Source organism: Ammospiza caudacuta, chromosome 30 (assembly GCF_027887145.1).
Source record: "Ammospiza caudacuta isolate bAmmCau1 chromosome 30, bAmmCau1.pri, whole genome shotgun sequence".
Classification (NCBI taxonomy): domain Eukaryota; kingdom Metazoa; phylum Chordata; class Aves; order Passeriformes; family Passerellidae; genus Ammospiza; species Ammospiza caudacuta.
The window spans coordinates 3,888,700-3,913,929 of NC_080622.1; the positions used below are offsets into that span (position 1 = coordinate 3,888,700).

The 25,230-nt window shown below is 60.9% G+C and overlaps 2 protein-coding genes across 2 annotated transcripts; both read right to left on the bottom strand.

The window, feature by feature from the left end:
• Positions 1-189: 189 nt before the first annotated feature.
• Positions 190-7,233, bottom strand: CFAP126 (cilia and flagella associated protein 126). Its single transcript, XM_058821552.1, has 6 exons — positions 7,222-7,233; positions 6,893-6,955; positions 5,831-5,908; positions 4,698-4,868; positions 2,347-2,458; positions 190-245 (listed from the first exon to the last, which is right to left on the bottom strand). The coding sequence occupies exons 1-6, from the start codon at positions 7,231-7,233 to the stop codon at positions 190-192; spliced, it is 492 nt and encodes a 163-aa protein (XP_058677535.1).
• A 1,448-nt stretch (positions 7,234-8,681) lies between these two features.
• Positions 8,682-24,826, bottom strand: VSIG8 (V-set and immunoglobulin domain containing 8). Its single transcript, XM_058821831.1, has 8 exons — positions 24,775-24,826; positions 20,532-20,707; positions 17,265-17,463; positions 16,532-16,558; positions 14,975-15,148; positions 13,454-13,580; positions 12,461-12,613; positions 8,682-11,749 (listed from the first exon to the last, which is right to left on the bottom strand). Exons 1-8 carry the CDS (start codon positions 24,824-24,826, stop codon positions 11,578-11,580), a joined length of 1,080 nt encoding a protein of 359 aa, XP_058677814.1. The 3' UTR covers positions 8,682-11,577.
• Positions 24,827-25,230: the final 404 nt, after the last annotated feature.

Genomic DNA, 25,230 nt, shown 5'->3' on the forward strand with positions numbered 1-25,230 from the left:
CAGGATTTTATGGGGAAAACTCCAGGATATTTTGAGGGGAAATCCTGGAATTTTGGGGGGGAAAATCCAGGAGTTTTGGGGGGTGAAAATCCAGGATTTTTTGGGGGAAAAATCCAGGATTTTGGGGATGGCAGGAGGGGTGTGGGTGGTTTGACCCCATCCCAATCCCATCCCCAATTAATTTCCTAATTAAGAATCCTCCCCTGGCACCAGAGAGGAGGAGGAGGAAGGATCAGAGGCAAACCCTAAACCCCAAACGGATTTGGGGCAAACCGTAAACCCCAAAAGGATTTGGGCAAACCCCAAAAGGATTTGGGCAAACCCTAAACCCTAAACCCCAAAAGGATTTGGTCCAAACCCTAAAACCCAAACGGATTTGGGCCAAACCCTAAACCCCAAAAGGATTTGGGTCAAACCCTAAAACCCAAACGGATTTGGGTCTAAACCCCAAACGGATTTGGGTCTAAACCCCAAACGGATTTGGGCAAACCCCAAACGGATTTGGGCAAACCCTAAACCCCAAAAGGATTTGGGTCTAAACCCCAAAAGGATTTGGGTCAAACCCTAAACCCCAAAGGATTTGGGTCAAACCCTAAACCCCAAACGGATTTGGGCCAAACCTTAAACTCCAAAAGGATTTGGGCCAAACCCTAAATCCCAAAAGGATTTGGGCAAACCCCAAATGGATTTGGGCCAAACCCTAAACTCCAAAAGGATTTGGGCAAACCCTGAACCCCAAACGGATTTGGGTCAAACCCTAAACCCCAAAAGGATTTGGGTCTAAACCCCAAATGGATTTGGGCAAACCCTAAACCCCAAACGGATTTGGGTCAAAACCTAAAACCAAAAAGGGTTTTGGGCAAACCCTAAACCCCAAAAGGATTTGGGTCTAAACCCCAAATGGATTTGGGCAAACCCTGAACCCCAAAAAGATTTGGCCAAACCCTAAACCCCAAAAGGATTTGGGTCTAAACCCCAAAAGTATTTGGGTCAAACCCTAAACCCCAAAGGATTTGGGTCAAACCCTAAACCCCAAACGGATTTGGGCCAAACCTTAAACTCCAAAAGGATTTGGGCCAAACCCTAAACCCCAAAAGGATTTGGGCAAACCCCAAATGGATTTGGGCCAAACCCTAAAACCCAAAAGGATTTGGGCAAACCCCAAACGGATTTGGGCCAAACCCTGAACCCCAAAAGGATTTGGGCAAACCCCAAAAGGATTTGGGCCAAACCCTAAACCCCAAAAGGATTTGGGCCAAACCCTGAACCCCAAACGGATTTGGGTCAAACCCTAAACCCCAAAAGGATTTGGGCAAACCCCAAAAGGATTTGGGCAAACCCTAAACCCTAAACCCCAAAAGGATTTGGGCAAACCCCAAAAGGATTTGGGCCAAACCCTAAACCCCAAAAGGATTTGGGCCAAACCCTGAACCCCAAACGGATTTGGTCCAAACCCTAAACCCCAAACGGATTTGGGCAAACCCCAAATGGATTTGGGCCAAACCCTAAAACCCAAAAGGATTTGGGTCTAAACCCCAAAAGGATTTGGGCAAACCCTGAACCCCAAACAGATTTGGGTCAAACCCTAAACCCCAAAAAGATTTGGGCAAACCCCAAAAGGATTTGGGCAAACCCCAAACGGATTTGGGCCAAACCCTGAACCCCAAAAGGATTTGGGCAAACCCTGAACCCCAAACGGATTTGGGTCAAACCCTAAAACCCAAACGGATTTGGGCAAACCCCAAACGGATTTGGGCCAAATCCTGAACCCCAAAAGGATTTGGGCTCATTCCAAGCATTTCCTGCATTTCCCAGCCTTTATTTCCCATTTTTGGGGGGCCCGGACCCCCCTGAGGGGGGGTGAAAGGTGGGGTTGGGGTGAGGGGATTGTCCCCAGGGGAGGGAGGGGACAATGACAGCAGAGCCACCTCGGGGGGGGGGCGCTCAGGAGCCGGGGGGGTTTTGGGGTGAGGGTCCCCAACCATAGGGATTTAGGGGACAGGGTCCCTCCCCAGGGGGATTTTGGGGACCCCCCAAATAGGGGCTGAGGGGACAGGGGGGTCCCTGCTCGGGGGGGGTCAGGGGACAGGGCTGATTTAGGGGACAGAGTCCCCCCTCAGAGGGGTTTGGGGCACAGGGTCCCCCCTCAGCGCCGTCCCCAGCTTTGGGGGGCTCAGGAGCCGGGGGGGTTTTGGGGTGAGGGTCCCCAACCATAGGGATTTAGGGGACAGGGTCCCTCCCCAGGGGGATTTTGGGGACCCCCCAAATAGGGGCTGAGGGGACAGGGGGGTCCCTGCTCAGGGGGGGTCAGGGGACAGGGTCCCCCCTCAGAGGGGTTTGGGGCACAGGGTCCCCCCTCAGCGCCGTCCCCAGCTTTGGGGGGCTCAGGGCGGGGGGAGCCCCCGCTGGGACCCCCCTGCTCCTTTCCGGAAGGTTCCGCGGGCCAGGGCTGCTGCGGCTGTGGGAGAGAGGGGGGGCGGTCAGGGGGGGTCCCCAGGGACCCCTCAAAAGGGGGGAGCTCCTGGTTGTGGGGTCCCCACCCGGAGCTGGGGGCATTGGGGACACTGGGGACAACGGGAGCTCCCTTGTGGCAACGGCCCCAAAATTGTGTCCCCCGCTCCTGTGTGCTCCCCGTGTCCCCCCTTTGTCCCCATGCCCGCGGCCCTGTGTCCCCCCTTTGTCCCCACATCCCTCAGATCTGTGTCCCCCCTTTGTCCCCACACCCCCATGTCCCCCTGTCCCCCATTTCCGTGTCCCTGTGTCCCCCCCTTTGTCCCCACACCCCCATGTCCCCCTGTCCCCCATTTCCGTGTCCCTGTGTCCCCCCCTTTGTCCCCACACCCCCATGTCCCCCTGTCCCCCATTTCCGCGGCCCTGTGTCCCCCCTTTGTCCCCACACCCCTCAGATCTGTGTCCCCCCCTTTGTCCCCACACCCCCATGTCCCTCTGTCCCCATGCCCGTGGCCCTGTGTCCCCCCTTTGTCCCTCTGTCCCCCATTTCCGTGTCCCTGTGTCCCCCCATATCCGCCTGTCCCCCCCTTATCTGCCACGTCCCTTTGTCCCCTCATCCCTGTCCCCAGTCCCCCTATGTCCCCTGTCCCCACATCTGTGTCCCCCCATGTCCCCGTGTCCCCCATCCCGCTGTCCCCTCTCCCGTCCGTTCTGTGCCACCCCTGCCCTGCCCCTCCTTGAGTGCCGGGGGTGTCCCTGTGTGTCCCCAGCTGTGTCCCCATGTCCCCAGGTGTACCCCAGATGTGTCCCAGTGTCCCCAGGTGTGTCCCAGGTGTCCCCCAGGTGTATTCCAGCGTACTCCAGGTGTATTCCAGTGTACTCCAGGTGTGTCCCTGTGTGTCCCCAGATGTGTCCCAGGTGTCCCCAGCTGTCCTCAGCTGTGTCCCCATGTGTCCCCATGTGTGTCACCTTGCCGGTGACCCGTGTCCTGATGCCATTGCAGGCCCTCCACAGCGCCCGGGGCTGTCCCTGTGTGTGTCCCCATGTCCCAGGTGTGTCCCCAGGTGTGTCCCCATGTCCCCAAGGTGTCACCTTGCCGGTGACCCGTGTCCTGACGCCATTACAAGCTCTCCTCAGCTCCTGGGGCTGTTCCCGTGTGTGTCCCCATGTCCCCAGCCGTGTCCCCATGTCCCAGCTGTGTCCCCATGACTGTCACCTTGCCGGTGACCCGTGTCCTGATGCCATTACAAGCTCTCCGCAGCTCCCGGGGCTGTCTCTGTGTGTGTCCCCATGTCCCCAGGAAGGTCCCCGTGTGTCCCCAGGGTGTCACCTTGCCGGTGACCCGTGTCCTGATGCCGTTGCAGGCCCTCCGCAGCTCCCGGGGCTGTTCCTGTGTGTGTGTCCCCATGTCCCCAGCCGTGTCCCCATGTGTCCCCAAGGTGTCACCTTCCCAATGACCCGTGTCCTGATGCCATTACAGGCCCTCCTCAGCTCCTGGGGCTCTTCCCTGTGTCTATCCCCATGTCCCCAGCTGTGTCCCCATGTGTCCTCAGGGTGTCACCTTGCCGGTGACCCGTGTCCTGATGCCATTACAAGCTCTCCGCAGCTCCCGGGGCTGTTCCCGTGTGTGTGTCCCCATGTCCCCAGGAAGGTCCCCATGTGTCCCCAGGGTGTCACCTTGCCGGTGACCCGTGTCCTGATGCCGTTGCAGGCTCTCTGCAGCTCCCGGGGCTGTTCCCGTGTGTGTCCCCATGTCCCCAGAAGGTCCCCATGTCCCAGCCGTGTCCCCAGCTGTGTCCCCATCTGTCCCCATGAGTGTCACCTTCCCAATGACCCGTGTCCTGATGCCATTGCAGGCCCTCCTCAGCTCCTGGGGCTGTTCCCCGTGTGTGTCCCCATGTCCCCAGCTGTGTCCCCATGTCCCCAGGAAGGTCCCCATGTCCCAGCTGTGTCCCCATCTGTCCCCATGAGTGTCACCTTCCCAATGACCCGTGTTCTGATGCCATTGCAGGCCCTCCGCAGCTCCTGGGGCTGTCCCTGTGTGTGTCCCCATGTCCCAGCCGTGTCCCCATGTCCCAGCTGTGTCCCCAGCTGTGTCCCCAGGGTGTCACCTTGCCGGTGACCCGTGTCCGGATGCCGTTGCAGGCTCTCCGCAGCTCCCGGGGCTGTTCCCGTGTGTGTGTCCCCATGTCCCAGCCGTGTCCCCATGTCCCCAGGAAGGTCCCCGTGTGTCCCCAGGGTGTCACCTTGCCGGTGACCCGTGTCCGGATGCCGTTGCAGGCTCTCCGCAGCTCCCGGGGCTGTTCCCGTTGCAGCCGCTCGGCGGCCCCGGGCTCGCGGGCGCTGCGGTCCAGCCGGGCCGGGGGGATCCGCGCTGGCATCGCCCACGTGCCCAGGAAGGTGCCCCAGGGCGACACCTGCGGGGGGGGGCACGGCGGGGGTGGGACCCCAAAACTGCCCCGGGACCGGGAGGGGACCCCAAAGCTACCCCGGGAGCGGGGGTGGCACCGGTGTGCCCCCGGGAACGAGGGGGACCCCAAAACTGCCCCGGTGTCCCCCTGGGGACCCCAAAACTGAGCAAGGGGGGCAGGACCCCAAAACTGCTCCAAGTGCAGGGAGAGACCCCAAAACTGCTCCGGGTACGGAGGAGGGACCCCAAAGCTACCCCGGGACGGGGGGGGGGACCCCAAAACTGCTCCGGTGTCCCCACGGGGACCCCAACACTGCTCAGGTGTCCCCATGGGGACCCCAAACCTGCCCCGGGGCTCCGGGAGCGGGGGGGGGGGACCCCAAAACGGTCCCGGGACCGAGGGGAGACCCTAAAACTGTCTCGGGAGTGGGGGTGACCCCAAAACTGCCCCAGGACGGGGGCAGGGACCCCAAAACTGTCTCGGGAGTGAAGGGAGGGACCCCAAAAGTGCCCCGGGTGCGGGGAGAGACCCCAAAACTGCTCCGGGATCTCAGGAGCGCGGGGGACCCCAAAAGTGCCCCGGGTGCGGGGGGTGGGACCCCAAACCTGCCCCGGTATCGCCCCGGGAGCGGGGCAGGACCCTAAAATTGCCCCCGTGTCCCCCCGGGGACCCCAAAACTGTCTCGGGAGCGAAGGGGGGGACCCCAAAACTGTCTTGGAAGTGGGGGTGACCCCAAAACTGCCCCAGGACGGGGGTAGGGACCCCAAAACTGCCTCGGGAGTGAAGGGAGGGACCCCCCAAACCTGCCCTGGGTACGGGGCGGGACCCCAAAGCCGCCCCGGGTCCGGGGGGATCCCAAATCTGCCCCGAGTGCGGAGGGGACCCCAAAACCGTCCTGGGTGCGGGGAGAGACCCCAAAAGTGCCCCGGGAGCGAAGGGGGGGACCCCAAAAGCGCCCCGGGGCTCACCTTGGATCGCGGCACGTGCGGCAGGAGGTGCCCCCGGTCGTCGGCGATGAACGGGGTTGGGGGGCGAGGGGTCGGCAGCTGAGGGGGGGGGGGGGCGGTGGGATTGGGGGGTCAGAACCGGCCTGGGGGGGGGGGGCGGGGGGCTGGGAGGGGTTTGGGGGTGCTGGGGTGAAGTTTGAGGGTACTGGAGTGGGGTTTGGGGGGGCCGGAATTGGGCTGGGGGGCGTCGTGGGAAGGGGTTTGAGGATCATGGGATGAGGTTTGGGGGTCCTGGGATGGCGTTTGGGGGTCCTGGGAAGGGTTTGGGGGTCCTGGGAAGGGGTTTGGGGGTCCTGGGAAGGGGTTTGGGGGGTCCCCGGGGATAATGACCGGGTTGGGGGTGTCCTGGTGGGTCCTGGGAGGGGTTTGGGGGTCCTGGGATGGCGTTTGGGGGTCCTGGGATGGGGTTTGGGGGTCCTGGGGTGGCGTTTGGGGGTCCTGGGAGGGGTTTGGGGGTCCTGGGGTGGCGTTTGGGGGTCCTGGGATGGCGTTTGGGGGTCTTGGGATGGGGTTTGGGGGTCTTGGGAAGGGGTTTGGGGGTCCTGGGATGCGTTTGGGGGTCCTGGGGTGGCGTTTAGGGGTCCTGGGAAGGGGTTTGGGGGGTCCCCGGGGATAATGACCGGGTTGGGGGTGTCCTGGTGGGTCCTGGGAGGGGTTTGGGGGTCCTGGGATGGCGTTTGGGGGTCCTGGGAAGGGGTTTGGGGGTCCTGGGAGGGGTTTGGGGGTCCTGGGGTGGCGTTTAGGGGTCCTGGGAAGGGGTTTGGGGGTCCTGGGGTGGCGTTTGGGGGGTCCCCGGGGATGATGAGCGGTTTGGGGGTGTCCTGGTGGCCCGGGAAGGGGTTTGGGGGTGCTGGGGTGGGGTTGGGGGGTCCCCGGGGGGGATCAGGACTGGGCTCGGGGGGGTCCTGGGAGGGGGTTTGGGGGTCTCAGAGGGCTCTGGGGGGGCGGGGCTGGGGTTGAGGAGGGGTCTGGGGGTGTCGGTCAATGCCCCCCCATTCCGGGTCGGGATTTTGGGGGGGGTACCTTCGGGGGGGGGCGGGGCACGGTCCAGCACTGCAGCCGGGGGGGGCTGAAGGCGTCCTCGTACTGGGGAGGGGGAGGGGCCGCTCAGAGCCGGGACCCCCCGGGCCCCTCCCCCGAGACCCCCGAGCCTCCTGTCCCCCCTCATCCCCCCATTTTCCCCCTTTGCTCCCCTTTTCTCCCCCCCATTTCACCCCCTCTTCCCTCCCACCTTTGCCCCCCCTTCCTCTCCTTTTCCCTCCCCTTTTCTCTCCCCTTTTTTTCCATTTCCCCCCCATTTTTCCCCCATTTTTTCCCCTTTTTTCCCCCATTTTTCCCCGCCCCCCCCACACCTGCCCCGCCATGTTGCGTTGCCCGGCAACCGCCGCGCGCGCCCCCTGGCGGCCGTTACGGGGGGCGTGGCCAAACGCGTCATCAACAGAAACCACGCCCACTCCCTGACCACGCCCCTCAGTAGCTCCGCCCCCCTGCGGGCCTCAGGACAGGCTTGGGGACAGAGGAGGGGACACGAAGGGACAGGAATGGGGACAGGGAATGGGGACAGGGATGGGGACGAGGACAGCGACAGGAGGGGACATGAGGGGACACGAAGGGACAGGGATGGGGACAGGGAATAGGGACAGGGATGGGGACAAGGACAGGGAATGGGGACAGGGATGGGGACAGGGAATAGGGTCAGGGATGGGGACGAGGACAGCGACAGGAGGGGACACGAAGGGACAGGGATGGGGACAGGGAATAGGGACAGGGATGGGGACAAGGACAGGGAATAGGGACAGGGATGGGGACGAGGACAGCGACAGGAGGGGACATGAGGGGACGTGAAGGGACAAGAGGGGAATGGGAACAGGAATGGGGACGAGAACAGGGCCAGGAGGGGACACAAAGGGATGGGGACAGGGACGGGAGGGGACAGGAGAGGACAGGGACAGAAGGAGACACGCAGGGACAGGGAATAGGGACAGGAGGGGACAGGGATGGGGACGAGGACAGGGATAGGAGGGGACACAAAGGGTTGGGGACGTGAAGGGACAGGAGGGAACAGCGACAGGGACACGAAGGGATAGGGACAGGAGGGGACATGAAGGGACAGAGAATAAGGAAAGGAGGGGACAGGGATGGGGACAGGGACACGAAGGGGACAAGGGGGGGACAGAGATGAGGACAGGGACAGGAGAGAATAGGACAGGGATGGGGACGAGGACAGGGACAGGAGGGGACACAAAGGGATGGGGAGAGGGATGGGGACATGAAGGGATGGCAGGGGGACAGGGACAGGGACACGAAGGGACAGGGATGGGGACAGGGACATGAAGGGACAGGAGGGGACACGAAAGGACAGGGACAGGGAATAAAATAAGGACAGCAGGGGACAGGGACAGGGACACGTCCCCTGTTCCCCTCCCCACCCCCGTGTCCCCTCAGCCCCGTGTCCCCCTGTGGAGGGGACAGAAGTCACCTCAGGCCACTGAGAGGGGCGGGTTGGGGACACCGGTGTCACCTCTGGGCATCCTTGGCTTGGAATGTCCTGTCCCCTCTGTCCCTGTCCCCTCTGTCCCCTCCCTGTCCCCTCTGTGTCCCCTCCATGTCCCCATCCTTGCCCCCGTCCTTTTCACCATTTTTGTCACCTTTGTCCCCATCCCTGTCTCCTCTGTCCCCTCCCTGTCCCCTCCCTGTCCCCTCTGTCCCCGTCACGCCACTCCCATCTCAATTCTCTCAATTTTATTCCATTTTTTCATTTTTTTTTCTTTTCCCTTTTTCTCCATATTTTTTTTTCTTCCTGGTTTCGGGGTTCGTTTTCCTTTCGCTCCGTTCCGAACCGGCCCCCAAAAAAAACCCCAAAAAATCCCAAATGTGGGGGTGGGGACAGAGGGTGACAATGACACCGCGGGGGGAGCTGGGATGAGACTGGGGAAACTGGGAATGGGGGGGATCGTAAAAAAAGGGGCCAAACCCCAAAAATTAAGCAAAAAAAACAGGGGAGGGAGGGGATTTGGGGCATTTTGTAGGATTTTTAGGGTTTTTAGGGTTTTTTTTTGGGCTTCGGGAGCCGCTGCTGCCGTCACTTTGTCGGGCGGGCTGTCGCTGTCACCGTCACCTTGGTAGCCCCATGAGGGAGCTCCAGGACAGGAATTTTGTGGGATTTTGTAAGATTTTATGGAATTTTGAGGGGAATTCTGTGGGGTTTTAGTAGGATTTTGAGGGTTTTTAGGGTTTTTTTGGGCTTCGGGAGCCGCTGCTGCCGTCGCTTTGTCGGGCTGGCTCTTTGTGTCACCGTCCCCGTCCCTGTCCCCGTGGTGGCCCCGCGAGGGAGTTCCAGAAAAGGAATTCTGTGGGATTTTGAAGGATTTTATGGGATTTTGGGGGCAATTTTGTAGGATTTTGAGCGGTTTTAAGGTTTTTCGGGCTTCGGGAGCCGCTCCTGCCGTCGCTTTTGTAGACCGGCTCTCGCTGTCGCTGTCCCCGTGGTGGCCCCGCAAGGGAGCCCCAGGAAAGGAATTTTGGGGGATTTTAAAGGATTTTATGGGATTTTGGTAGCAATTCTGTGGGATTTCGGCAGGAATTTTGTAGGATTTTGAAGTTTTTTAGGGTTTTTTTGGGCTTCGGGAGCCGTCACTTTGTTGGGCGGGCTTTTTCTGTCGCTGTCCACGCGAGGGCGCTCCAGGACAGGAATTTTTGAGGGGCTTTTGACGGATTTTATGGAATTTTTGGGGGAATTCTGTGGGATTTTGAGGTTTTAGGGGGTTTTTGGCTTCGGGAGCCGCTCCTGCCGTCACTTTGTCCAGCTGGCGCTTTCTGTCGCTGTCCCCGTGGTGGCCACACGAGGGCGCTCCAGGACAGGAATTTTTGGGGGATTTTATGGAATCCTGGTAGGAATTCTGTGGGATCTCGGGAAGAATTTTGTAGGAATTTGAAGCTTTTTTGGTTTTTTTTGGCTTCGGGAGCCGCTCCTGCCGTTGCTTTTGCGGACCCATGCTCCCTGTCACTGTCGCTGTCCCCGTGGTGACCACGCGAGGGCGCCCCAAGAAAGGAATTTCGGGGGATTTTGAAGGATTTTATGGGATTTTGGTAGGAATTCTGTGGGATTTCTGTAAGATTTTATGGGTTTTGTAGGATTTGGTAGGATTTTGAGCGGTTTTAGGTTTTTTTTGGCTTCGGGAGCCGCTCCTGCCGTCACTTTGTCCGGCTGGCGCTTTCTGTCGCTGTCCCCGTGGTGGCCACACGAGGGCGCTCCAGGACAGGAATTTTTGGGGGATTTTGAAATATTTTATGGAATTTTGGGAGGGATTCTGGGAGGTTTTGAGTTTTTTTGGGGGTTTTTTGGGCTTCAGGAGCCGCTCCTGCCGTCACTTTGTCAGGCGGGCTCTTTCTGTCGCTGTCCCCATCCCTGTCCCCGTGGTGGCCACACGAGGGCGCCCCAGGAAAGGAATTTTTGGGGATTTTAAAGAATTTTATGGCATTTTGGTAGGAATTCTGTGGAATTTAGTAGGATTTTGAAACTTTTTAAGGTTTTTTGGGCTTCGGGAGCCGCTCCTGACGTCACTTTTACGGACTCACTGTCCCCGTCCCTGTCCCCGTGGTGGCCACACGAGGGCGCCCCAGGAAACGAAGTTTTGGGGATTTTAAAGAATTTTATGGCATTTTGGTAGGAATTCTGTGGAATTTAGTAGGATTTTGAAACTTTTTAAGGTTTTTTGGGCTTTGGGAGCCGCTGCTGCCGTCACTTTTGCGGACTCACTGTCCCTGTCTCTGTCCCTGTAGTGGCCCCACGAGGGAGCTCCAGGACAGAATTTTTTTGGGGGGCATTTTGAAGATTTTACGGAATTTTGTGGGTTTTTGAAATATTTTATGGAATTTTTGGGAGGGAATCCTCTGGCATTGTGTGTACTATCCTCTGGGATTTTGGGAAGAATTCTGTAGGAATTCGAAGAAGCTTTTAAAGGATTTTTTGGGCTGGCGGAGCCGCTGCTGCCGTCGCTTTGTCGGGTGGGCTGTCCGTGTCGCTGTCCCCGTCCCTGTCCCCGTGGTGGCCACACGAGGGCGCCCCAGGAAACGAAGTTTTGGGGATTTTAAAGAATTTTATGGCATTTTGGTAGGAATTCTGTGGAATTTAGTAGGATTTTGAAACTTTTTAAGGTTTTTTGGGCTTCGGGAGCCGCTCCTGACGTCACTTTTACGGACTCACTGTCCCCGTCCCTGTCCCCGTGGTGGCCACACGAGGGCGCCCCAGGAAACGAAGTTTTGGGGATTTTAAAGAATTTTATGGCATTTTGGTAGGAATTCTGTGGAATTTAGTAGGATTTTGAAACTTTTTAAGGTTTTTTTGGGCTTCAGGAGCCACTCCTGCCGTCGCTTTTGCGGACTCACTGTCCCTGTCTCTGTTCGTGTAGTGGCCCCGCGAGGGAGCTCCAGGACAGAATTTTTTTGGGGGGCATTTTGAAGATTTTACGGAATTCCGTGGGAATTTTTGTGGGTTTTTGAAATATTTTATGGAATTTTTGGGAGGGAATCCTCTGGCATTGTGTGTACTATCCCGTGGGATTTCGGGAAGAATTCTGTAGGAATTCGAAGAAGCTTTTAAAGGATTTTTTGGGCTGGCGGAGCCGCTGCTGCCGTCGCTTTGGCGGGCGGGCTCTCTGTGTCGTTGTCTCTGTCGTTGTCGCCGTCGCCGCCGGGTGGCCGCGGTGTCACAGCGCGGGACAGGTGACCTGGTGTCGCATGCCGTCGTTGCAGAGCAGCGCGGCCGCGCGCTCGTCGCCGTCGCCGTGCTGGCACTGCATGTAGCTGATGCCATGTGGGGAGTACGAGTGGTGGGCACAGGCGGCGCACGGCCGGGGCATGGTGCCACCCGTGCTGCTCCTGCGGGGACAGCGCGGTGACATCGTCAGGTGGCGCCGCCAGGGGGTGGGTGGCGCTTGGGGAAAGGGGGTTTGGCGCCGCCCCGTGGTGTCGCGAGGGGTTTGGTGGCACCTATTGGCACCTCTTGGTGGCCATCAGTGCTCTGTGCCACCCACCCCTGCTTGGTGACACTTCTAGGTCACTCTCAGTGCTCTGTGCCACCCATCCGAGCTTGGTGGCACCCATTGGCACCCCTTGGTGTCCCTCGGTGCCCTGTGCCACCCTCCTGTGCTTGGTGGCACCCATTGGCACCCCTTGGTGTCCCTTGGTGCCCCTCAGCACCCTGTGCCACCCACACGAGCTTGGTGGCACTCACTGGCACCCCTTGGTGTCCCCCTGGCACCCACCCCTGCTTGGTGACACCCTTGGTGTCCCTCAGTGCCATGTGCCACCCTCTGCACCTGGTGGCACCCATCAGAACCCTCGGTGTCCCCCTGGCACCCACCGGTAGTTGGCGCCACCCACCCAGTGTCACCCATTGGTGCCCGTTTGTCCCCGGTTGTGCCCAGTAGCAGCCAGTGGTGACCACTGGACCCCAGTGGTGCCAGTCACTGGTGCCCAGTACAGCCCAGTACAGCCCAGTGCCAGTCACTGGTGCCCAGTAGAGACCAACAGAGCCCATTAGAGCCCAGTACAGCCCAGTGCCACCCCGTGCCACCCCGTGCCACCCACCGGCAGTCGCTGCAGGCGCGCTGGCACTCCTTGCGCTGGTAGCGGGCGATCAGTGCCCAGATGAGCAGCCCCAGGAGGCTGAGCAGGAGCAGCGAGCCCAGGATGGAGCCCACGATGATGCCAGCCTGGCGCCCGCCTGGCACGGGGACACGGCTGTCACTGCCAGCCCCCGCTGCCACCACGGGGCCACCATGGTGCCACCCAGGGACGCTGCAGTGCCAGCCTGGAGCCCAGGGACACCCTGGTGCCAACCCAGAGCCACCCCTGGTGCCACACGGGGTCACCCTTGGGAGCTGAGACATGCTGGTGCCACCCTGTGTCACCCCCCAATGTCCCCAGTGTCCCCAATGTCCCCATTGCCCCCAATGATGTCCCCAATGTCACTCACGTGGCCCCGGGCTCAGGTTGAGCTGGCACACCCTAATGTCCCCAATGTCCCCAGTGATGTCCCCAATGTCCCCAGTGTCCCCAGTGTCACTCACGTGGTCCCGGGCTCAGGTTCAGCCCTGTGTCCCCAATGTCCCCATTGCTCCCAATGATGTCCCCAATGTCCCCAATGATGTCCCCAATGTCCCCAATGATGTCTCCAGTGTCCCCAGTGTCACTCACGTGGTCCCGGGCTCAAGTTGAGCTGGCGCACCCAATGTCCCCATTGCCCCCAATGTCCCCATTGCCCCCAATGTCCCCAATGTCCCCATTGCCCCCAATGTCCCCAGTGTCACTCATGTGTCCCGGGGCTCAGGTTCAGCTGGCACACCCCAATGTCCCCAATGTCCCCAATGTCCCCAATGATGTCTCCAGTGTCCCCAATGTCCCAAATGTCCCCATTGCCCCCAATGTCCCCAATGTCCCCAATGTCCCCAGTGTCCCCAATGATGCCCCCAATGTCCCCAATGTCCCCAGTGTCCCCAGTGTCCCCAGTGTCCCCAATGTCCCCAATGATGCCCCCAATGTCCCCAATGTCCCCAATGTCCCCAATGTCCCCAGTGTCACTCACGTGGCCCGGGGCTCAGGTTCAGCTGGCACACCGAGTAGCCCACGCGGTTGGTGACACGGCACTGGTAGGTGCCAGCGTGGCTGACGGTCAGGCTGCGGATCAGGAGGTCACCGGGGGCACGGCCTGGGATGGCACAGGTGGCACTGTCACCTCGGTGTCACCGGGCATTGTCACCTCGGTGTCACCCACACGTCCCAGAGAGGGAGAGAGGGGACACGGGGACACGGACAGACATAGAGACGTGGACAGACACAGGGACACGCAGGGACACAGGGACATGGACGGACATGGGGACATGAGGACACACAGGGACACGGGGACATGGACGGACTCGGGGACACACAGCCGAGGACACACAGCCATGGACACACGGACACACAGACACGTGGACAGGGACACAAGGACATGGGGACACACGCAGGGACACATGGACATGGATGGACACAGGGACATGGACACACGGACATGGGGACACACAGGGACACGGGGACAGGGATACCAGGACGTGGGGACACATGGACACACAGACATGAACCCACAGACGCACGGACACACAGACGTGGGACCCTCCCAAACCCCCCAGAACCCCCAATTCCGCCCCCGGTGCCCCCAGAGCCACCTCGGTGCCCCCAGAGCCACCTTGCAGGGTGCCCATGGGCAGAGACACCCCCAAACCCCCCCAGATCCCCCCCAAATGCCCTTTGTGCCCCCAGACCCACCTCGGTGCCCCCAGTCTCACCTTGCAGGGTGCCCATGGGCAGAGACACCCCCAAACCCCCCAGATCCCCCCCAAATGCCCATTGAGCCCCCAGACCCACCTTGCAGGGTGCCCGCGGGCAGAGACACCCCCAAATGCCCCCCAAATGCCCTCGGTGCCCCCCTGAGCCCCCAGACCCACCTTGCAGGGTATCTGAGCACAGGGGCACCCCAAACCCCCCCAGAACCCCCAATTCCCCCCCCACCCCGTGCCCCCAGACCCACCTCGGTGCCCCCAGACCCACCTTGCAGGGTGCCCGCGGGCAGAGACACCCCCAAACCCCCCAGATCCCCCCCAAATGCCCTTTGTGCCCACAGACCCACCTTGGTGCCCCCAGACCCACCTTGCAGGGTGCCCGCGGGCAGAGACACCCCCAAACCCCCCAGATCCCCCCCAAATGCCCTTGGTGCCCACAGACCCACCTTGCAGGGTGCCCATGGGCAGAGACACCCCCAAACCCCCCAGATCCCCCCCAAATGCCCATTGAGCCCACAGACCCACCTTGCAGGGGGCCCGCGGGCAGAGACACCCCCAAATGCCCCCTAAATGCCCTCGGTGCCCCCCTGAGCCCCCAGACCCACCTTGGTGCCCCCAGACCCACCTTGCAGGGTGCCTATGGGCAGAGACACCCCCAAACCCCCCAGATCCCCCCCGAATGCCCTTGGTGCCCCCAGACCCACCTTGCAGGGTGCCCGCGGGCAGAGACACCCCCAAATCCCCTCCAAATGCCCTTTGTGCCCCCCGGTGCCCCCAGACCCACCTTGCAGGGTGCCCGCGGGCAGGCGCCCCCCGCCGTAGCCCTCTGCCAGCTTTGCCCACTGGTACGAGAGGGGCGCGGTGCCCCCCCGGCTGAAGCAGCGCAGCAGCACCGACCCCCCCTCGATCAGCTCCCCCTCGCTCCAGCACTGCGGGGCCGCCGGCTTCTCTGCTGGGGACACGGGCACGCGTCAGGGGACACCGGGACACCGGGACAGCCCAGGGGACACCGGGACAGCTCAGGGGACACGGGAGGGACACCGGGACACCGGGACACGGGGACAGCTCAGGGGACATGGGGACAGCTCAGGGGACACGGCCCGGGACACCGGGACACGGGAGGGACACCGGGACACGGGGACAGCCCAGGGGACACGGGAGGGACACCGGGACACGGCCCGGGACACCGGGACACAGGCAGGGGACACCGCGACAGCTCAGGGGACACACAACAGGGGCAGGGGACACGGCCCGGGACACCGGGACACGGGAGGGACACGGGGACAGCTCAGGGGACACGGCAGGGGACACACGGACAGGGGCAGGGGACATGGCAGGGGACACTGGGACACAGGCAGGGGACACTGCGACAGCTCAGGGGACACGGCCCGGGACACCGGGACAGCGCGACAGCTCAGGGGACACACAACACGGGCAGGGGACACGGCCCGGGACACCGGGACACGGGAGGGACACGGGGACAGCTCAGGAGACACGGCCCGGGACACGGGGACAGGGGCAGGGGACACCGGGACACGGCAGGGACACGGGGACAGCTCAGGGGACACGGTCCGGGACACCGGGACACCGGGACACGGCGGCAGCTCAGGGGACAGCCCAGGGAACACACAACAGGGGCAGGGGACACGGCAGGGGACACCGGGACACGGGAGGGACACGGGGACGACTCAGGGGACACGGCAGGGGACACGGGGACATGGCAGGGGACAGCCCAGGGGACACGGGAACAGGGGCAGGGGACACCGGGACACAGCAGGGGACACGGGGACAGCTCAGGGGACACACGGACAGGGGCAGGGGACACCGGCAGGGACAGTGCGACACCGGAGGGGACAGCCCAGGGGACACACAGACACCATCAGGGGAACACCGGGACACGGCAGGGGACAGTGCGACAGGGGCAGGGACAGCCCAAGGGACAGCAACAGGGGACACCGGGACACCCGAGGGGACACACGGACACGGCAGGGGACACAGGAGAGGACACTGGGACACGGCAGGGGACACCGGGACACAGGAGGGGACACAGGGGCAGGGGACAGCCCAGGGGACATGGGGACATGTCAGGGGACATCACCACACCAGAGGGGACACAGGGATAGCAGCAGGGGACACAGGGACAGGGGCAAGGGACAGCCCAGGGGACGTGGGGACATGTCAGGGGACATCACCACACCAGAGGGGACACCAGCAGGGACAGCCAGGGAGGGACAGGGGACACTGTTGGGGACACTCAGGGGGACACCTTCAGAGTCACCAGGGGTCACCCAGGAGAGGGGACACCTGGGAGTGTGGGGGGACAGGAGTCACCTGGGGCGGGGGGGACACGGGACACTGTCAGGGCCACCTGCATGGGGGACAGGGGACATTGTCAGGGCCACCAAGGGCCACAGGAGAGGGGCACAGGGGACACCTGGGAGGACACAGGTGGCACCACCACAGGCGCCACCAGGGGCCACCCAGGAAGGGAACTTGGGAGTGGGACAGGGGACACTGCCAGTGCCACCGGAGGCCACATGAGAGGGACACAGGTGACACTGCCAGTGCCACCAGGGGCCAGCCAGGAAGGGGACAGGACAGGGGACATTGTCAGGGCCACCAAGGGCCACACAAGAGGGGCCACCAGTGCCACCAGGGGCCAGCCAGGAAGGAGACTTGGGAGTGGCACAGGGGACACTGCCAGTGCCACCGGCGGCCACATGAGAGGGGCTCAGGTGACACCAGCAATGCCACATGAAAGGGCCACAAGTGACACTGCCAGTGCCACCAGGAGCCAGCCGGGAACGGGACTTGGGAGTGGCACAGGTGACAATGGAGGCCACATGAGAGGGGCACAGGTGACACTGCCAGTGCCACCAGGGGCCAGCCAGGAAGGGGACAGGGGACATTGGGCGCCACATTAGAGGGGCACAGATGACACGGCCAGTGCCACCAACAGAGCAGTGTGACCACAACAAACCAACGCCACCTCGGCGCGGGGCGGGGAGGCGCCACCGGTGCCCCATTGGTGCCACACCGGTGCCACCGCGGTGCCACGTCGGGCGCGCGCTCACCTTGCACGGTGACGATGACCTCGTGCACGGCCACCGTGTTCTTCTTGACGCGGCACTGGTAGGTGCCGGTGTCGCTCTCCTGCAGGTCGGCCACGCGGATGGAGGCGTCGCGCTGGCCCGGGTCCGTCTGCACGAAGGCCACGCGGTCCTGCAGCCCCGAGCTGCCGTAGTTCACGTGGTGGTCCTGGTAGGACAGGAACTGGGGACACGGGGACGCGGGGGACAGCGTCAGTGCGGCCTTGGGGACACTGCGGGTGGGGCTTGGGGATGGGTTTGAGTTGGGTTTGATTTGGGTTTGGGTTTGGGTTTGGGTTGAGTTTGGTTTGGGTTTGGGTTTGGGTTTGGGTTCGGGTTTGGGTTTGGGTTGGGTTGAGTTTAGGTTTGGGTTTGGGTTTGGGTTGAGTTTGGTTTGGGTTGGGTTGAGTTTGGTTTGGGTTTGGGTTGAGTTTGGTTTGGGTTTGGGTTTGGGTTTGGGTTTAGTTTGGTTTGGGTTTGGGTTTGGGTTTGGGTTTGGGTTTGGGTTTGGGTTTGGGTTTGGGTTTAGTTTGGTTTGGGTTTGGGTTGAGTTTGGTTTGGGTTTAGTTTGGTTTGGGTTTGGGTTTGGGTTGAGTTTGGTTTGGGTTTGGGTTTGGGTTTGGGTTTGGGTTTGGGTTGAGTTTGGTTTGGTTTGGGTTTGGTTTTGGGTTGGAATGGGTCTGGGGTTTGGGTTGGGTTTGGTTTAAGTTGGGTTTGGGTTGGGTTTGGTGTTGAGTTGGGTTGGTTAGGATTAGGGTTGGGTTGGGTTTGAGGTTGGGGTTTTGGTTGGGTTTGGGTTGGGGTTTGGGTTGGGTTTGGGGCTGGATTTGGGGTTGGCGTGGGTCTGGGATTTGGTTAGGGCTTGGATTGACTTTAGGTTAGCGTTGGTTGGGATTAGGGATGTGGCTAGGGTGAGGGTTAGGGTGAGGGTGAGGGTGAGGGTGAGGGTTATGGTTAGGGTTACAGTTAGGGTTAGGGTTAGGGGTTAGGGTTAGGGTTAGGGGTTAGGGTTAGGGTTAGGGGTTAGGGTTAGGGGTTAGGGTTACAGTTAGGGTTAGGGTTAGGTTAAGGGTTAGGGTTAGGTTAAGGGTTAGGGTTAGGGTTAGAATTAGGGTTAGGGTTAGGGTTAGGGTTAGGGTTAGGGTTAGGGTTAGGGTTAGGGTTGGGCTCAGCTCTGGGCCTGCCTGTTCCTACCTGTCCCTGCTCCTTTCCTGCCTCTCCCTTTTCATCCTTCCCTGTCCTGTCTGTCCTGGCATTTCTCCTCCTTTCTTGGACTCTGTGTCCCCTCCTGGTCCTTTTCTGTCCCCTCTGTCCCTGTCTGTGCCTGCCTACAGCTGCCTGTCCCTGCCGCCTCCTTTCTTTCCTTCCTGTCCCTGTTTTTCCCTGCCTGTCCCTGCCTGTCCCTGCGTCTCTGGCTGGGCTCCACCCCAGCCCAGCCCTGTCTGGTCCTTCCCAGACGCTGCCAGACCTTCCCTGTCCTGTCCTGCCCTGCCTGTCCCTGCCTGTCCCTGCCTCTTCCTGCCTGTTCCTTTCCTGCCCTTCCAGACCTTCCCTGCCCTGCTTGTCCAGCCTGTCCTGCCTGTCCCTGCCTGCTCAGCTGGGCTCCATCCCATGGATCCCATCCCCTCCCAGCCTGTCCTGCTTCATCCTTCCAGACTCTGCCTTCTCCTTCCCTGTCCTGCCAAATCCTGCCTGTCCTGTCTGTCCCTGCCTGTCCCTGCCTGTCCTCCTTCATCCTTCCCATCCCTGCATTTCCAGACCCAGCCTGGTCCTTCTGTGCCCTTCCCAACCCTCTTTGTCCCTGCCTGTCCCTGCCTGCTCAGCTGGGCTCCATCTGACCCCATCCCAGCTTGTCCTGCCTGTCCCTCCTTGTTCCTTCCCTGTCATTCCTGTCCCTTCCCTGCCCTGCCCAATCCTGTCTGTCCCACTTCATCCTTCCCATCCCAGCACTTCCAGACTCTGCCTGGTCCTTCCCTGCCCTTCCCAACTTTCCTTGTCCTGTCTGTCCCTCTGTGTCCCTGCCTGTCCCTGCCATCCCAGCTTCTCCTGCCTGTCCCTGCCTGGTGTTCCCCTGCCCGGCATTTCTGGACTTTGCCTGGTATTTTCCTGCCCTTCCAGACTTTCCCTGTCCCTCTCTATCCCTGCCTGTCCCTTTCTGTCCCTCCCCATCCCTCTCCATCCTTCCCTGTCCCTCCCTGTCCCTGTCTGTCCATCCTTGTCCTTCTCTGTCCCTCCCTGTCCCTCTCTGTCCCATCAGTTCCTCCCTGTCCCCTGTCTGTCCTTTCCTGTCCTGTCTGTCCCTCCCTGTCTTTCCCTGTCCCCCCTGTCTCTCTCTGTCCCCTGTCTGTCCTGCTTGTCCTGTCTGTCCCTCGCCATCCCTCTCTGTCCCCTCTGTCCCTCACCATCCCTCTCTGTCCCCTCTGTCCCTCCCCATCCCTCTCTGTCCCTCCCTGTCCCCTGTCTGTCCTGTCTGTCCTTTCCTGTCCTTGTCTGTCCCTCCCTGTCTTTCCCCGTCCCCTCTGTCTCTCTATCCCACCCCTCCCTCCCCTGTCCCTCTGTCCCTCCCTGTCCCTGTCTGTCCCACTTGTCCCCTCTGTCCCTGTCTGTTCCTGTCTCTTTCTCTCCCTCTCTATCCCACCTGTCCCCTGTCTGTCCTGTCTGTCCTGCCTGTCCCTCCTGTCCCTCTCCATCCCTCCCTGTCCCTTTTGTCCCTGCCTGTCCCCTGTCTGTCCTGTCTGTCCTGTCTGTCCCTCCTGTCCCTCCCCATCCCTCCTGTCCCTTTCGTCTCTGCCTGTCCCCTGTCTGTCCTGTCTGTCCTCTCCATCCCTCCCCATCCCTCCTGTCCCTTTTGTCCCTGCATGTCCCCTGTCTGTCCCTCCCTATCCCTCCCTGTCCCTCCTGTCCCTTTTGTCCCTGCCTGTCCCCTGTCTGTCCTGCCTGTCCCTCCTGTCCCTCCCCGTCCCTCCTGTCCCTTTTGTCCCTGCCTGTCCCCTGTCTGTCCTGTCTGTCCCTCCTGTCCCTCCCCATCCCTCCTGTCCCTTTTGTCCCTGCCTGTCCCCTGCCTGTCCCTCTCTCTCCCTCTCTCTCCCTCTCCCTCTCTGTCCATCCCCATGCCTCTCCATCCTTCCCTGTCCCTCCTGTCCCCGTCACTCCCTGTCTGTCCCCTCTGTCCCTCCCTGTCCCCTCTGTCCCTCCCCTCCCATCCGAGCCTCCCTCGCCCCCCATTTCCCCCGGTGCCCCCGTTCCCCTCACCACGTTCTCGGGGCTGGGTCTCTCGGGGCTGATCTGGATCCACTCGATGCCCACGCCCTGGGGTCCGTTGTCCTCGGGCTCCAGGACATACGGACAGCCCAGCTTGACCGAGTCGCCCTTGGCCAGGTACAGAACCTCGCGGCCCTTGCCGTTGATCCTGACGGCCACCAGGAGAGCTGGGGGACACAGTGGCACTGTCACGGCCCGGCATGGCACCGTCACCCCTCAAAGTGACATTGTCACACCTCAAAGTGGCGCTGTCACTACCAAAAACGGCATTGTTATGCCTCAAAGTGACACTGTTACCCCCAGAAATGGCATTGTTACACCTCAAAGTGACACTGTTACCCCCAGAAATGGCATTGTTACACCTCAAAATGGCATCGTTACACCTCAAAGTGACACTGTTACCCCCCAGAAATGGCATTGTTACACCTCAAAGTGACACTGTCACCCCCAGAAATGGCATTGTTACACCTCAAAGTGACACTGTTACCCCCAGAAATGGCATTGTTACACCTCAAAGTGACACTGTTACCCCCAGAAATGGCATTGTTACACCTCAAAGTGACACTGTTACCCCCCAGAAATGGCATTGTTACACCTCAAAATGGCATTGTTACACCTCAAAGTGACACTGTTACCCCCAGAAATGGCATTGTTACACCTCAAAATGGCATTGTTACGCCTCAAAATGGCATTTTTACACCTCAAAGTGACACTGTTACCCCCAGAAATGGCATTGTTACACCTCAAAATGGCATCGTTACACCTCAAAGTGACACTGTTACCCCCAGAAATGGCATTGTTACACCTCAAAATGGCATTGTTACACCTCAAAATGGCATTGTTACGCCTCAAAGTGACACTGTTACCCCCAGAAATGGCATTATTACACCTCAAAATGGCATCGTTACGCCTCAAAGTGACACTGTTACCCCCAGAAATGGCATTGTTACACCTCAAAATGGCATCGTTACACCTCAAAGTGACACTGTCACCCCCCAGAAATGGCGTTGTCACAGCCCGGCATGGCAGTGTCGCATCCAGAAATGGCGGTGTCACCCCTCAAAATGACATTGTTACCCCCCGAAATGGCGTTGTCACTCCCTTAAACAGCATGGTCACCCCCAAAATGGAACTGTCACACCCCAAAATGGCACTGTCACACCCCAAAATGGCAGTATCACAGCCCGACATGGCACTGTCACACCCCTAAACAGCATGGTCACCCCCGAAATGGCGCTGTGACCTCCCAGATAGGCGCTGTCACACCAGAAATGGCACTGTCACCCCTCAAAATGACATTGTTACATCCAAAATGGCATTGTCACACCCCTACGTGGCACTGTCACACCAGAAATGGCACTGTCACCTCCAAAAATGGCATTGTCACACCCGACATGGCAGTGTCACAGCCCGACATGGCGCTGGCGCGCACTGCCATGACGCTGTCACCTCCCCGAAATGGCACCGTCCTCCCTCAAAATGACATTGCCACCCCCTGAAGTGGCACTGTCACCCCCAGAAATGGCACTGTCACCCCCAAAACGACACCCAGAGCGCCCCACACCTGCAGCCCCTGACCCCACACCTGCAAGCCCAAAAAATCCACACCTGGCAGTCTCAACAACCCCACACCTGACAGCCCTAAAACCTCACACCTGCAACCACAAAACCCCCACACCTGTAACCCCTAAAACCCCACACCTGTAACCCCCAAAACCCCACACCTGCAACCCCAAAAACCCCACACCTGTAACCCCCAAAACCCCACACCTGCAACCCCAAAAACCCCACACCTGTAACCCCAAAAACCCCACACCTGTAACCCCAAAAACCCCACACCTGCAACCCCAAAAACCCCACACCTGTAACCCCAAAAACCCCACACCTGCAACCCTAAAAACCCCACACCTGACAGCCCTAAAACCTCGCACCTGGCAGCTCCTGACCCCACACCTGTAACCCCAAAAACCCCACACCTGCAACCCCAAAAACCCCACACCTGTAACCCCAAAAACCCCACACCTGTAACCCCAAAAACCCCACACCTGCAACCCCAAAAACCCCACACCTGTAACCCCAAAAACCCCACACCTGCAACCCTAAAAACCCCACACCTGACAGCCCTAAAACCTCGCACCTGGCAGCTCCTGACCCCACACCTGTAACCCCAAAAACCCCACACCTGCAACCCCAAAAACCCCACACCTGTAACCCCAAAACCACACACCTGTAACCCCAAAAACCCCACACCTGGAAGCACCAAAAACCCCACACCTGCAACCCCAAAACCCCACACCCGTAACCCCAAAAACCCCACACCTGTAACCCCCAAAAACCCCACACCTGGAAGCACCAAAACCCCACACCTGCAACCCCAAAAAACCCACACCTGTAACCCCTAAAACCCCACACCTGTAACCCCCAAAACCCCACACCTGCAACCCCAAAAACCCCACACCTGTAACCCCCAAAACCCCACACCTGCAACCCCAAAAACCCCACACCTGTAACCCCAAAAACCCCACACCTGTAACCCCAAAAACCCCACACCTGCAACCCCAAAAACCCCACACCTGTAACCCCAAAAACCCCACACCTGCAACCCTAAAAACCCCACACCTGACAGCCCTAAAACCTCGCACCTGGCAGCTCCTGACCCCACACCTGTAACCCCAAAAACCCCACACCTGCAACCCCAAAAACCCCACACCTGTAACCCCAAAACCACACACCTGTAACCCCAAAAACCCCACACCTGGAAGCACCAAAAACCCCACACCTGCAACCCCAAAACCCCACACCCGTAACCCCAAAAACCCCACACCTGTAACCCCCAAAAACCCCACACCTGGAAGCACCAAAACCCCACACCTGCAACCCCAAAAAACCCACACCTCTAACCCCAAAACCCCACACCTGTAACCCCAAAAACCCCACACCTAGAAGCACCAAAAACCCCACACCTGTAAACCCCAAAACCCCACACCCGTAACCCCAAAAACCCCACACCTGTAACCCCCAAAACCCCACACCTGGAAGCACCAAAACCCCCTACCTGTAACCCCAAAAACCCCACACCTGGAAGCACCAAAACCCCACACCTGCAACCCCAAAAACCCCACATCTGGCATCCCCAAAAACCCCACACCTGCAACCCCAAAACCCCACACCTGCAACCCCAAAGATGCCACACTTGGCAGGTCCTGACCCCACACCTGCAACCCCAAAAACCAGCACCAGATCCTGGTGGTGGCCACAGGTGTGCCAGGAGCCCCAGGTGTGCCCCAGGTGTGTGCCCAGAGCCCCAGGTGTGCCCAGGAGCCCCAGGTGTGTGCCCAGAGCCCCAGGTGTAACAGTCCCCAGGTGTGCCCCAGGTGTGCCCAGGGTAGCAGGTGTGACAGGCGCTGCAGGTGTGACAGGGCTGCAGGGGTGACAGGAGCCCCAGGAGCTCCAAGTGTGCCCAGGTGCCCCAGGTGTGCCCCAGGTGTGTGCCCAAGTGTCCCCAGGTGTGCCCCAGGTGTGCCTCAGGGGTGTGCCCAGAGCCACAGGTGTCACAGGAGCCCAAGGTCCAGGTGCCGGGTCCAAGGTGCCAGGAGCCCCAGCTGTGCCCCAGGTGTCCCCAAGGTGTGCCCAGTACCCCAGGTGTGCCAGGAGTCCCAGGTGTGCCAGGAGTCCCAGGTGTGCCCTAGGTGTGTGCCCAAGTGTCCCCAGGTGTGCCCCAGGTGTGCCTAGGGCTGCAGCTGTGCCCAGTACTCCAGGTGTGCCAGGAGCCCCAGGTGTGACAGGAGCTCAAGGTGTGCCCAGGAGTCCCAGGTGTGCCCTAGGTGTGTGCCCAAGTGTCCCCAGGTGTGCCCCAGGTGTGATAGGAGCCCCAGGTGTGCCCCAGGTGTGCCTAGGGCTGCAGGTGTGCCAGGAGCCCCAGGTGTGCCCAGTACCCCAGGTGTGCCAGGAGCCCCAGGCGTGCCAGGAGCCCCAGGTGTGCCAGGAGCCCCAGGTGTGCCCAGTACCCCAGGTGTGCCAGGAGCCCCAGGTGTGCCCAGGAGTCCCAGGTGTGCCCTAGGTGTGTGCCCAAGTGTCCCCAGGTGTGCCCCAGGTGTGATAGGAGCCCCAGGTGTGCCCCAGGTGTGCCAGGAGCCCCAGGCATGCCAGGAGCCCCAGGTGTGCCCAGCTGTGCCCAGGTGCGCGCCCCTCGCTCCGCCGCGCCGCTCGGAGCCCCCGCGGTGCCCGCTCGTACCTGGCATCATGCCGAGCAGCAGCAGCAGCAGGCTGGCGCCGTGCCGTGCCATGGCGCCGCGCACGAGGAGGAGGAGGATGAGGAGGAGGATGAGGATGAGGAGGGTGCAGGAAGGCTCCGAGAGCAGCCGGCCCGCGCGGGGCCCTTTTAGGCGCTGTGCCGGGGCCGCGCCTCCCCGTGGCGAGGATTCCTGCGGGATGAGTGAGTGGCTCCGAGCTGTGCGTGGCTGCCGCCCTGCTCCGCTCGCACCCCCTAATTAGGGAGCGCCCGGCCCGCCGGACCCCGGCCGGACACGGGGGGACAGCGAGGGGACGCTGGGGGGGACAGCGGGGACGGTGGGATGGAGGTGGCAGCTCGGGCACGCAGGGTTCGGGGCTCGCAGCGCGGCTCGCAGGGATTAAAGGTGTGGCCGGAGCGGGGTTTGAGGGATGCGGGTCCCTCCTACGGACCGGCCCC

What these genes read in the sequence shown, in the direction of transcription:
- CFAP126 (XM_058821552.1), bottom strand. An exon ending in CGCACGTGCCGCGATCCAAG is followed by an intron (nt 4,869 to 5,830) that starts GTGAGCCCCGGG and finishes CCCCCCCCGCAG; the next exon opens with GTGTCGCCCTGGGGCACCTT. An exon ending in GGACACGGGTCACCGGCAAG is followed by an intron (nt 2,459 to 4,697) that starts GTGACACCCTGG and finishes TCTCTCCCACAG; the next exon opens with CCGCAGCAGCCCTGGCCCGC.
- VSIG8 (XM_058821831.1), bottom strand. Translation starts at nt 24,826, where the DNA reads ATGGCACGGCACGGCGCCAGCCTGCTGCTGCTGCTGCTCGGCATGATG. An exon ending in GCTGCTCGGCATGATGCCAG is followed by an intron (nt 20,708 to 24,774) that starts GTACGAGCGGGC and finishes TGTGTCCCCCAG; the next exon opens with CTCTCCTGGTGGCCGTCAGG. An exon ending in GGTCATCGTCACCGTGCAAG is followed by an intron (nt 16,559 to 17,264) that starts GTGAGCGCGCGC and finishes TCCCCCATGCAG; the next exon opens with GTGGCCCTGACAGTGTCCCG.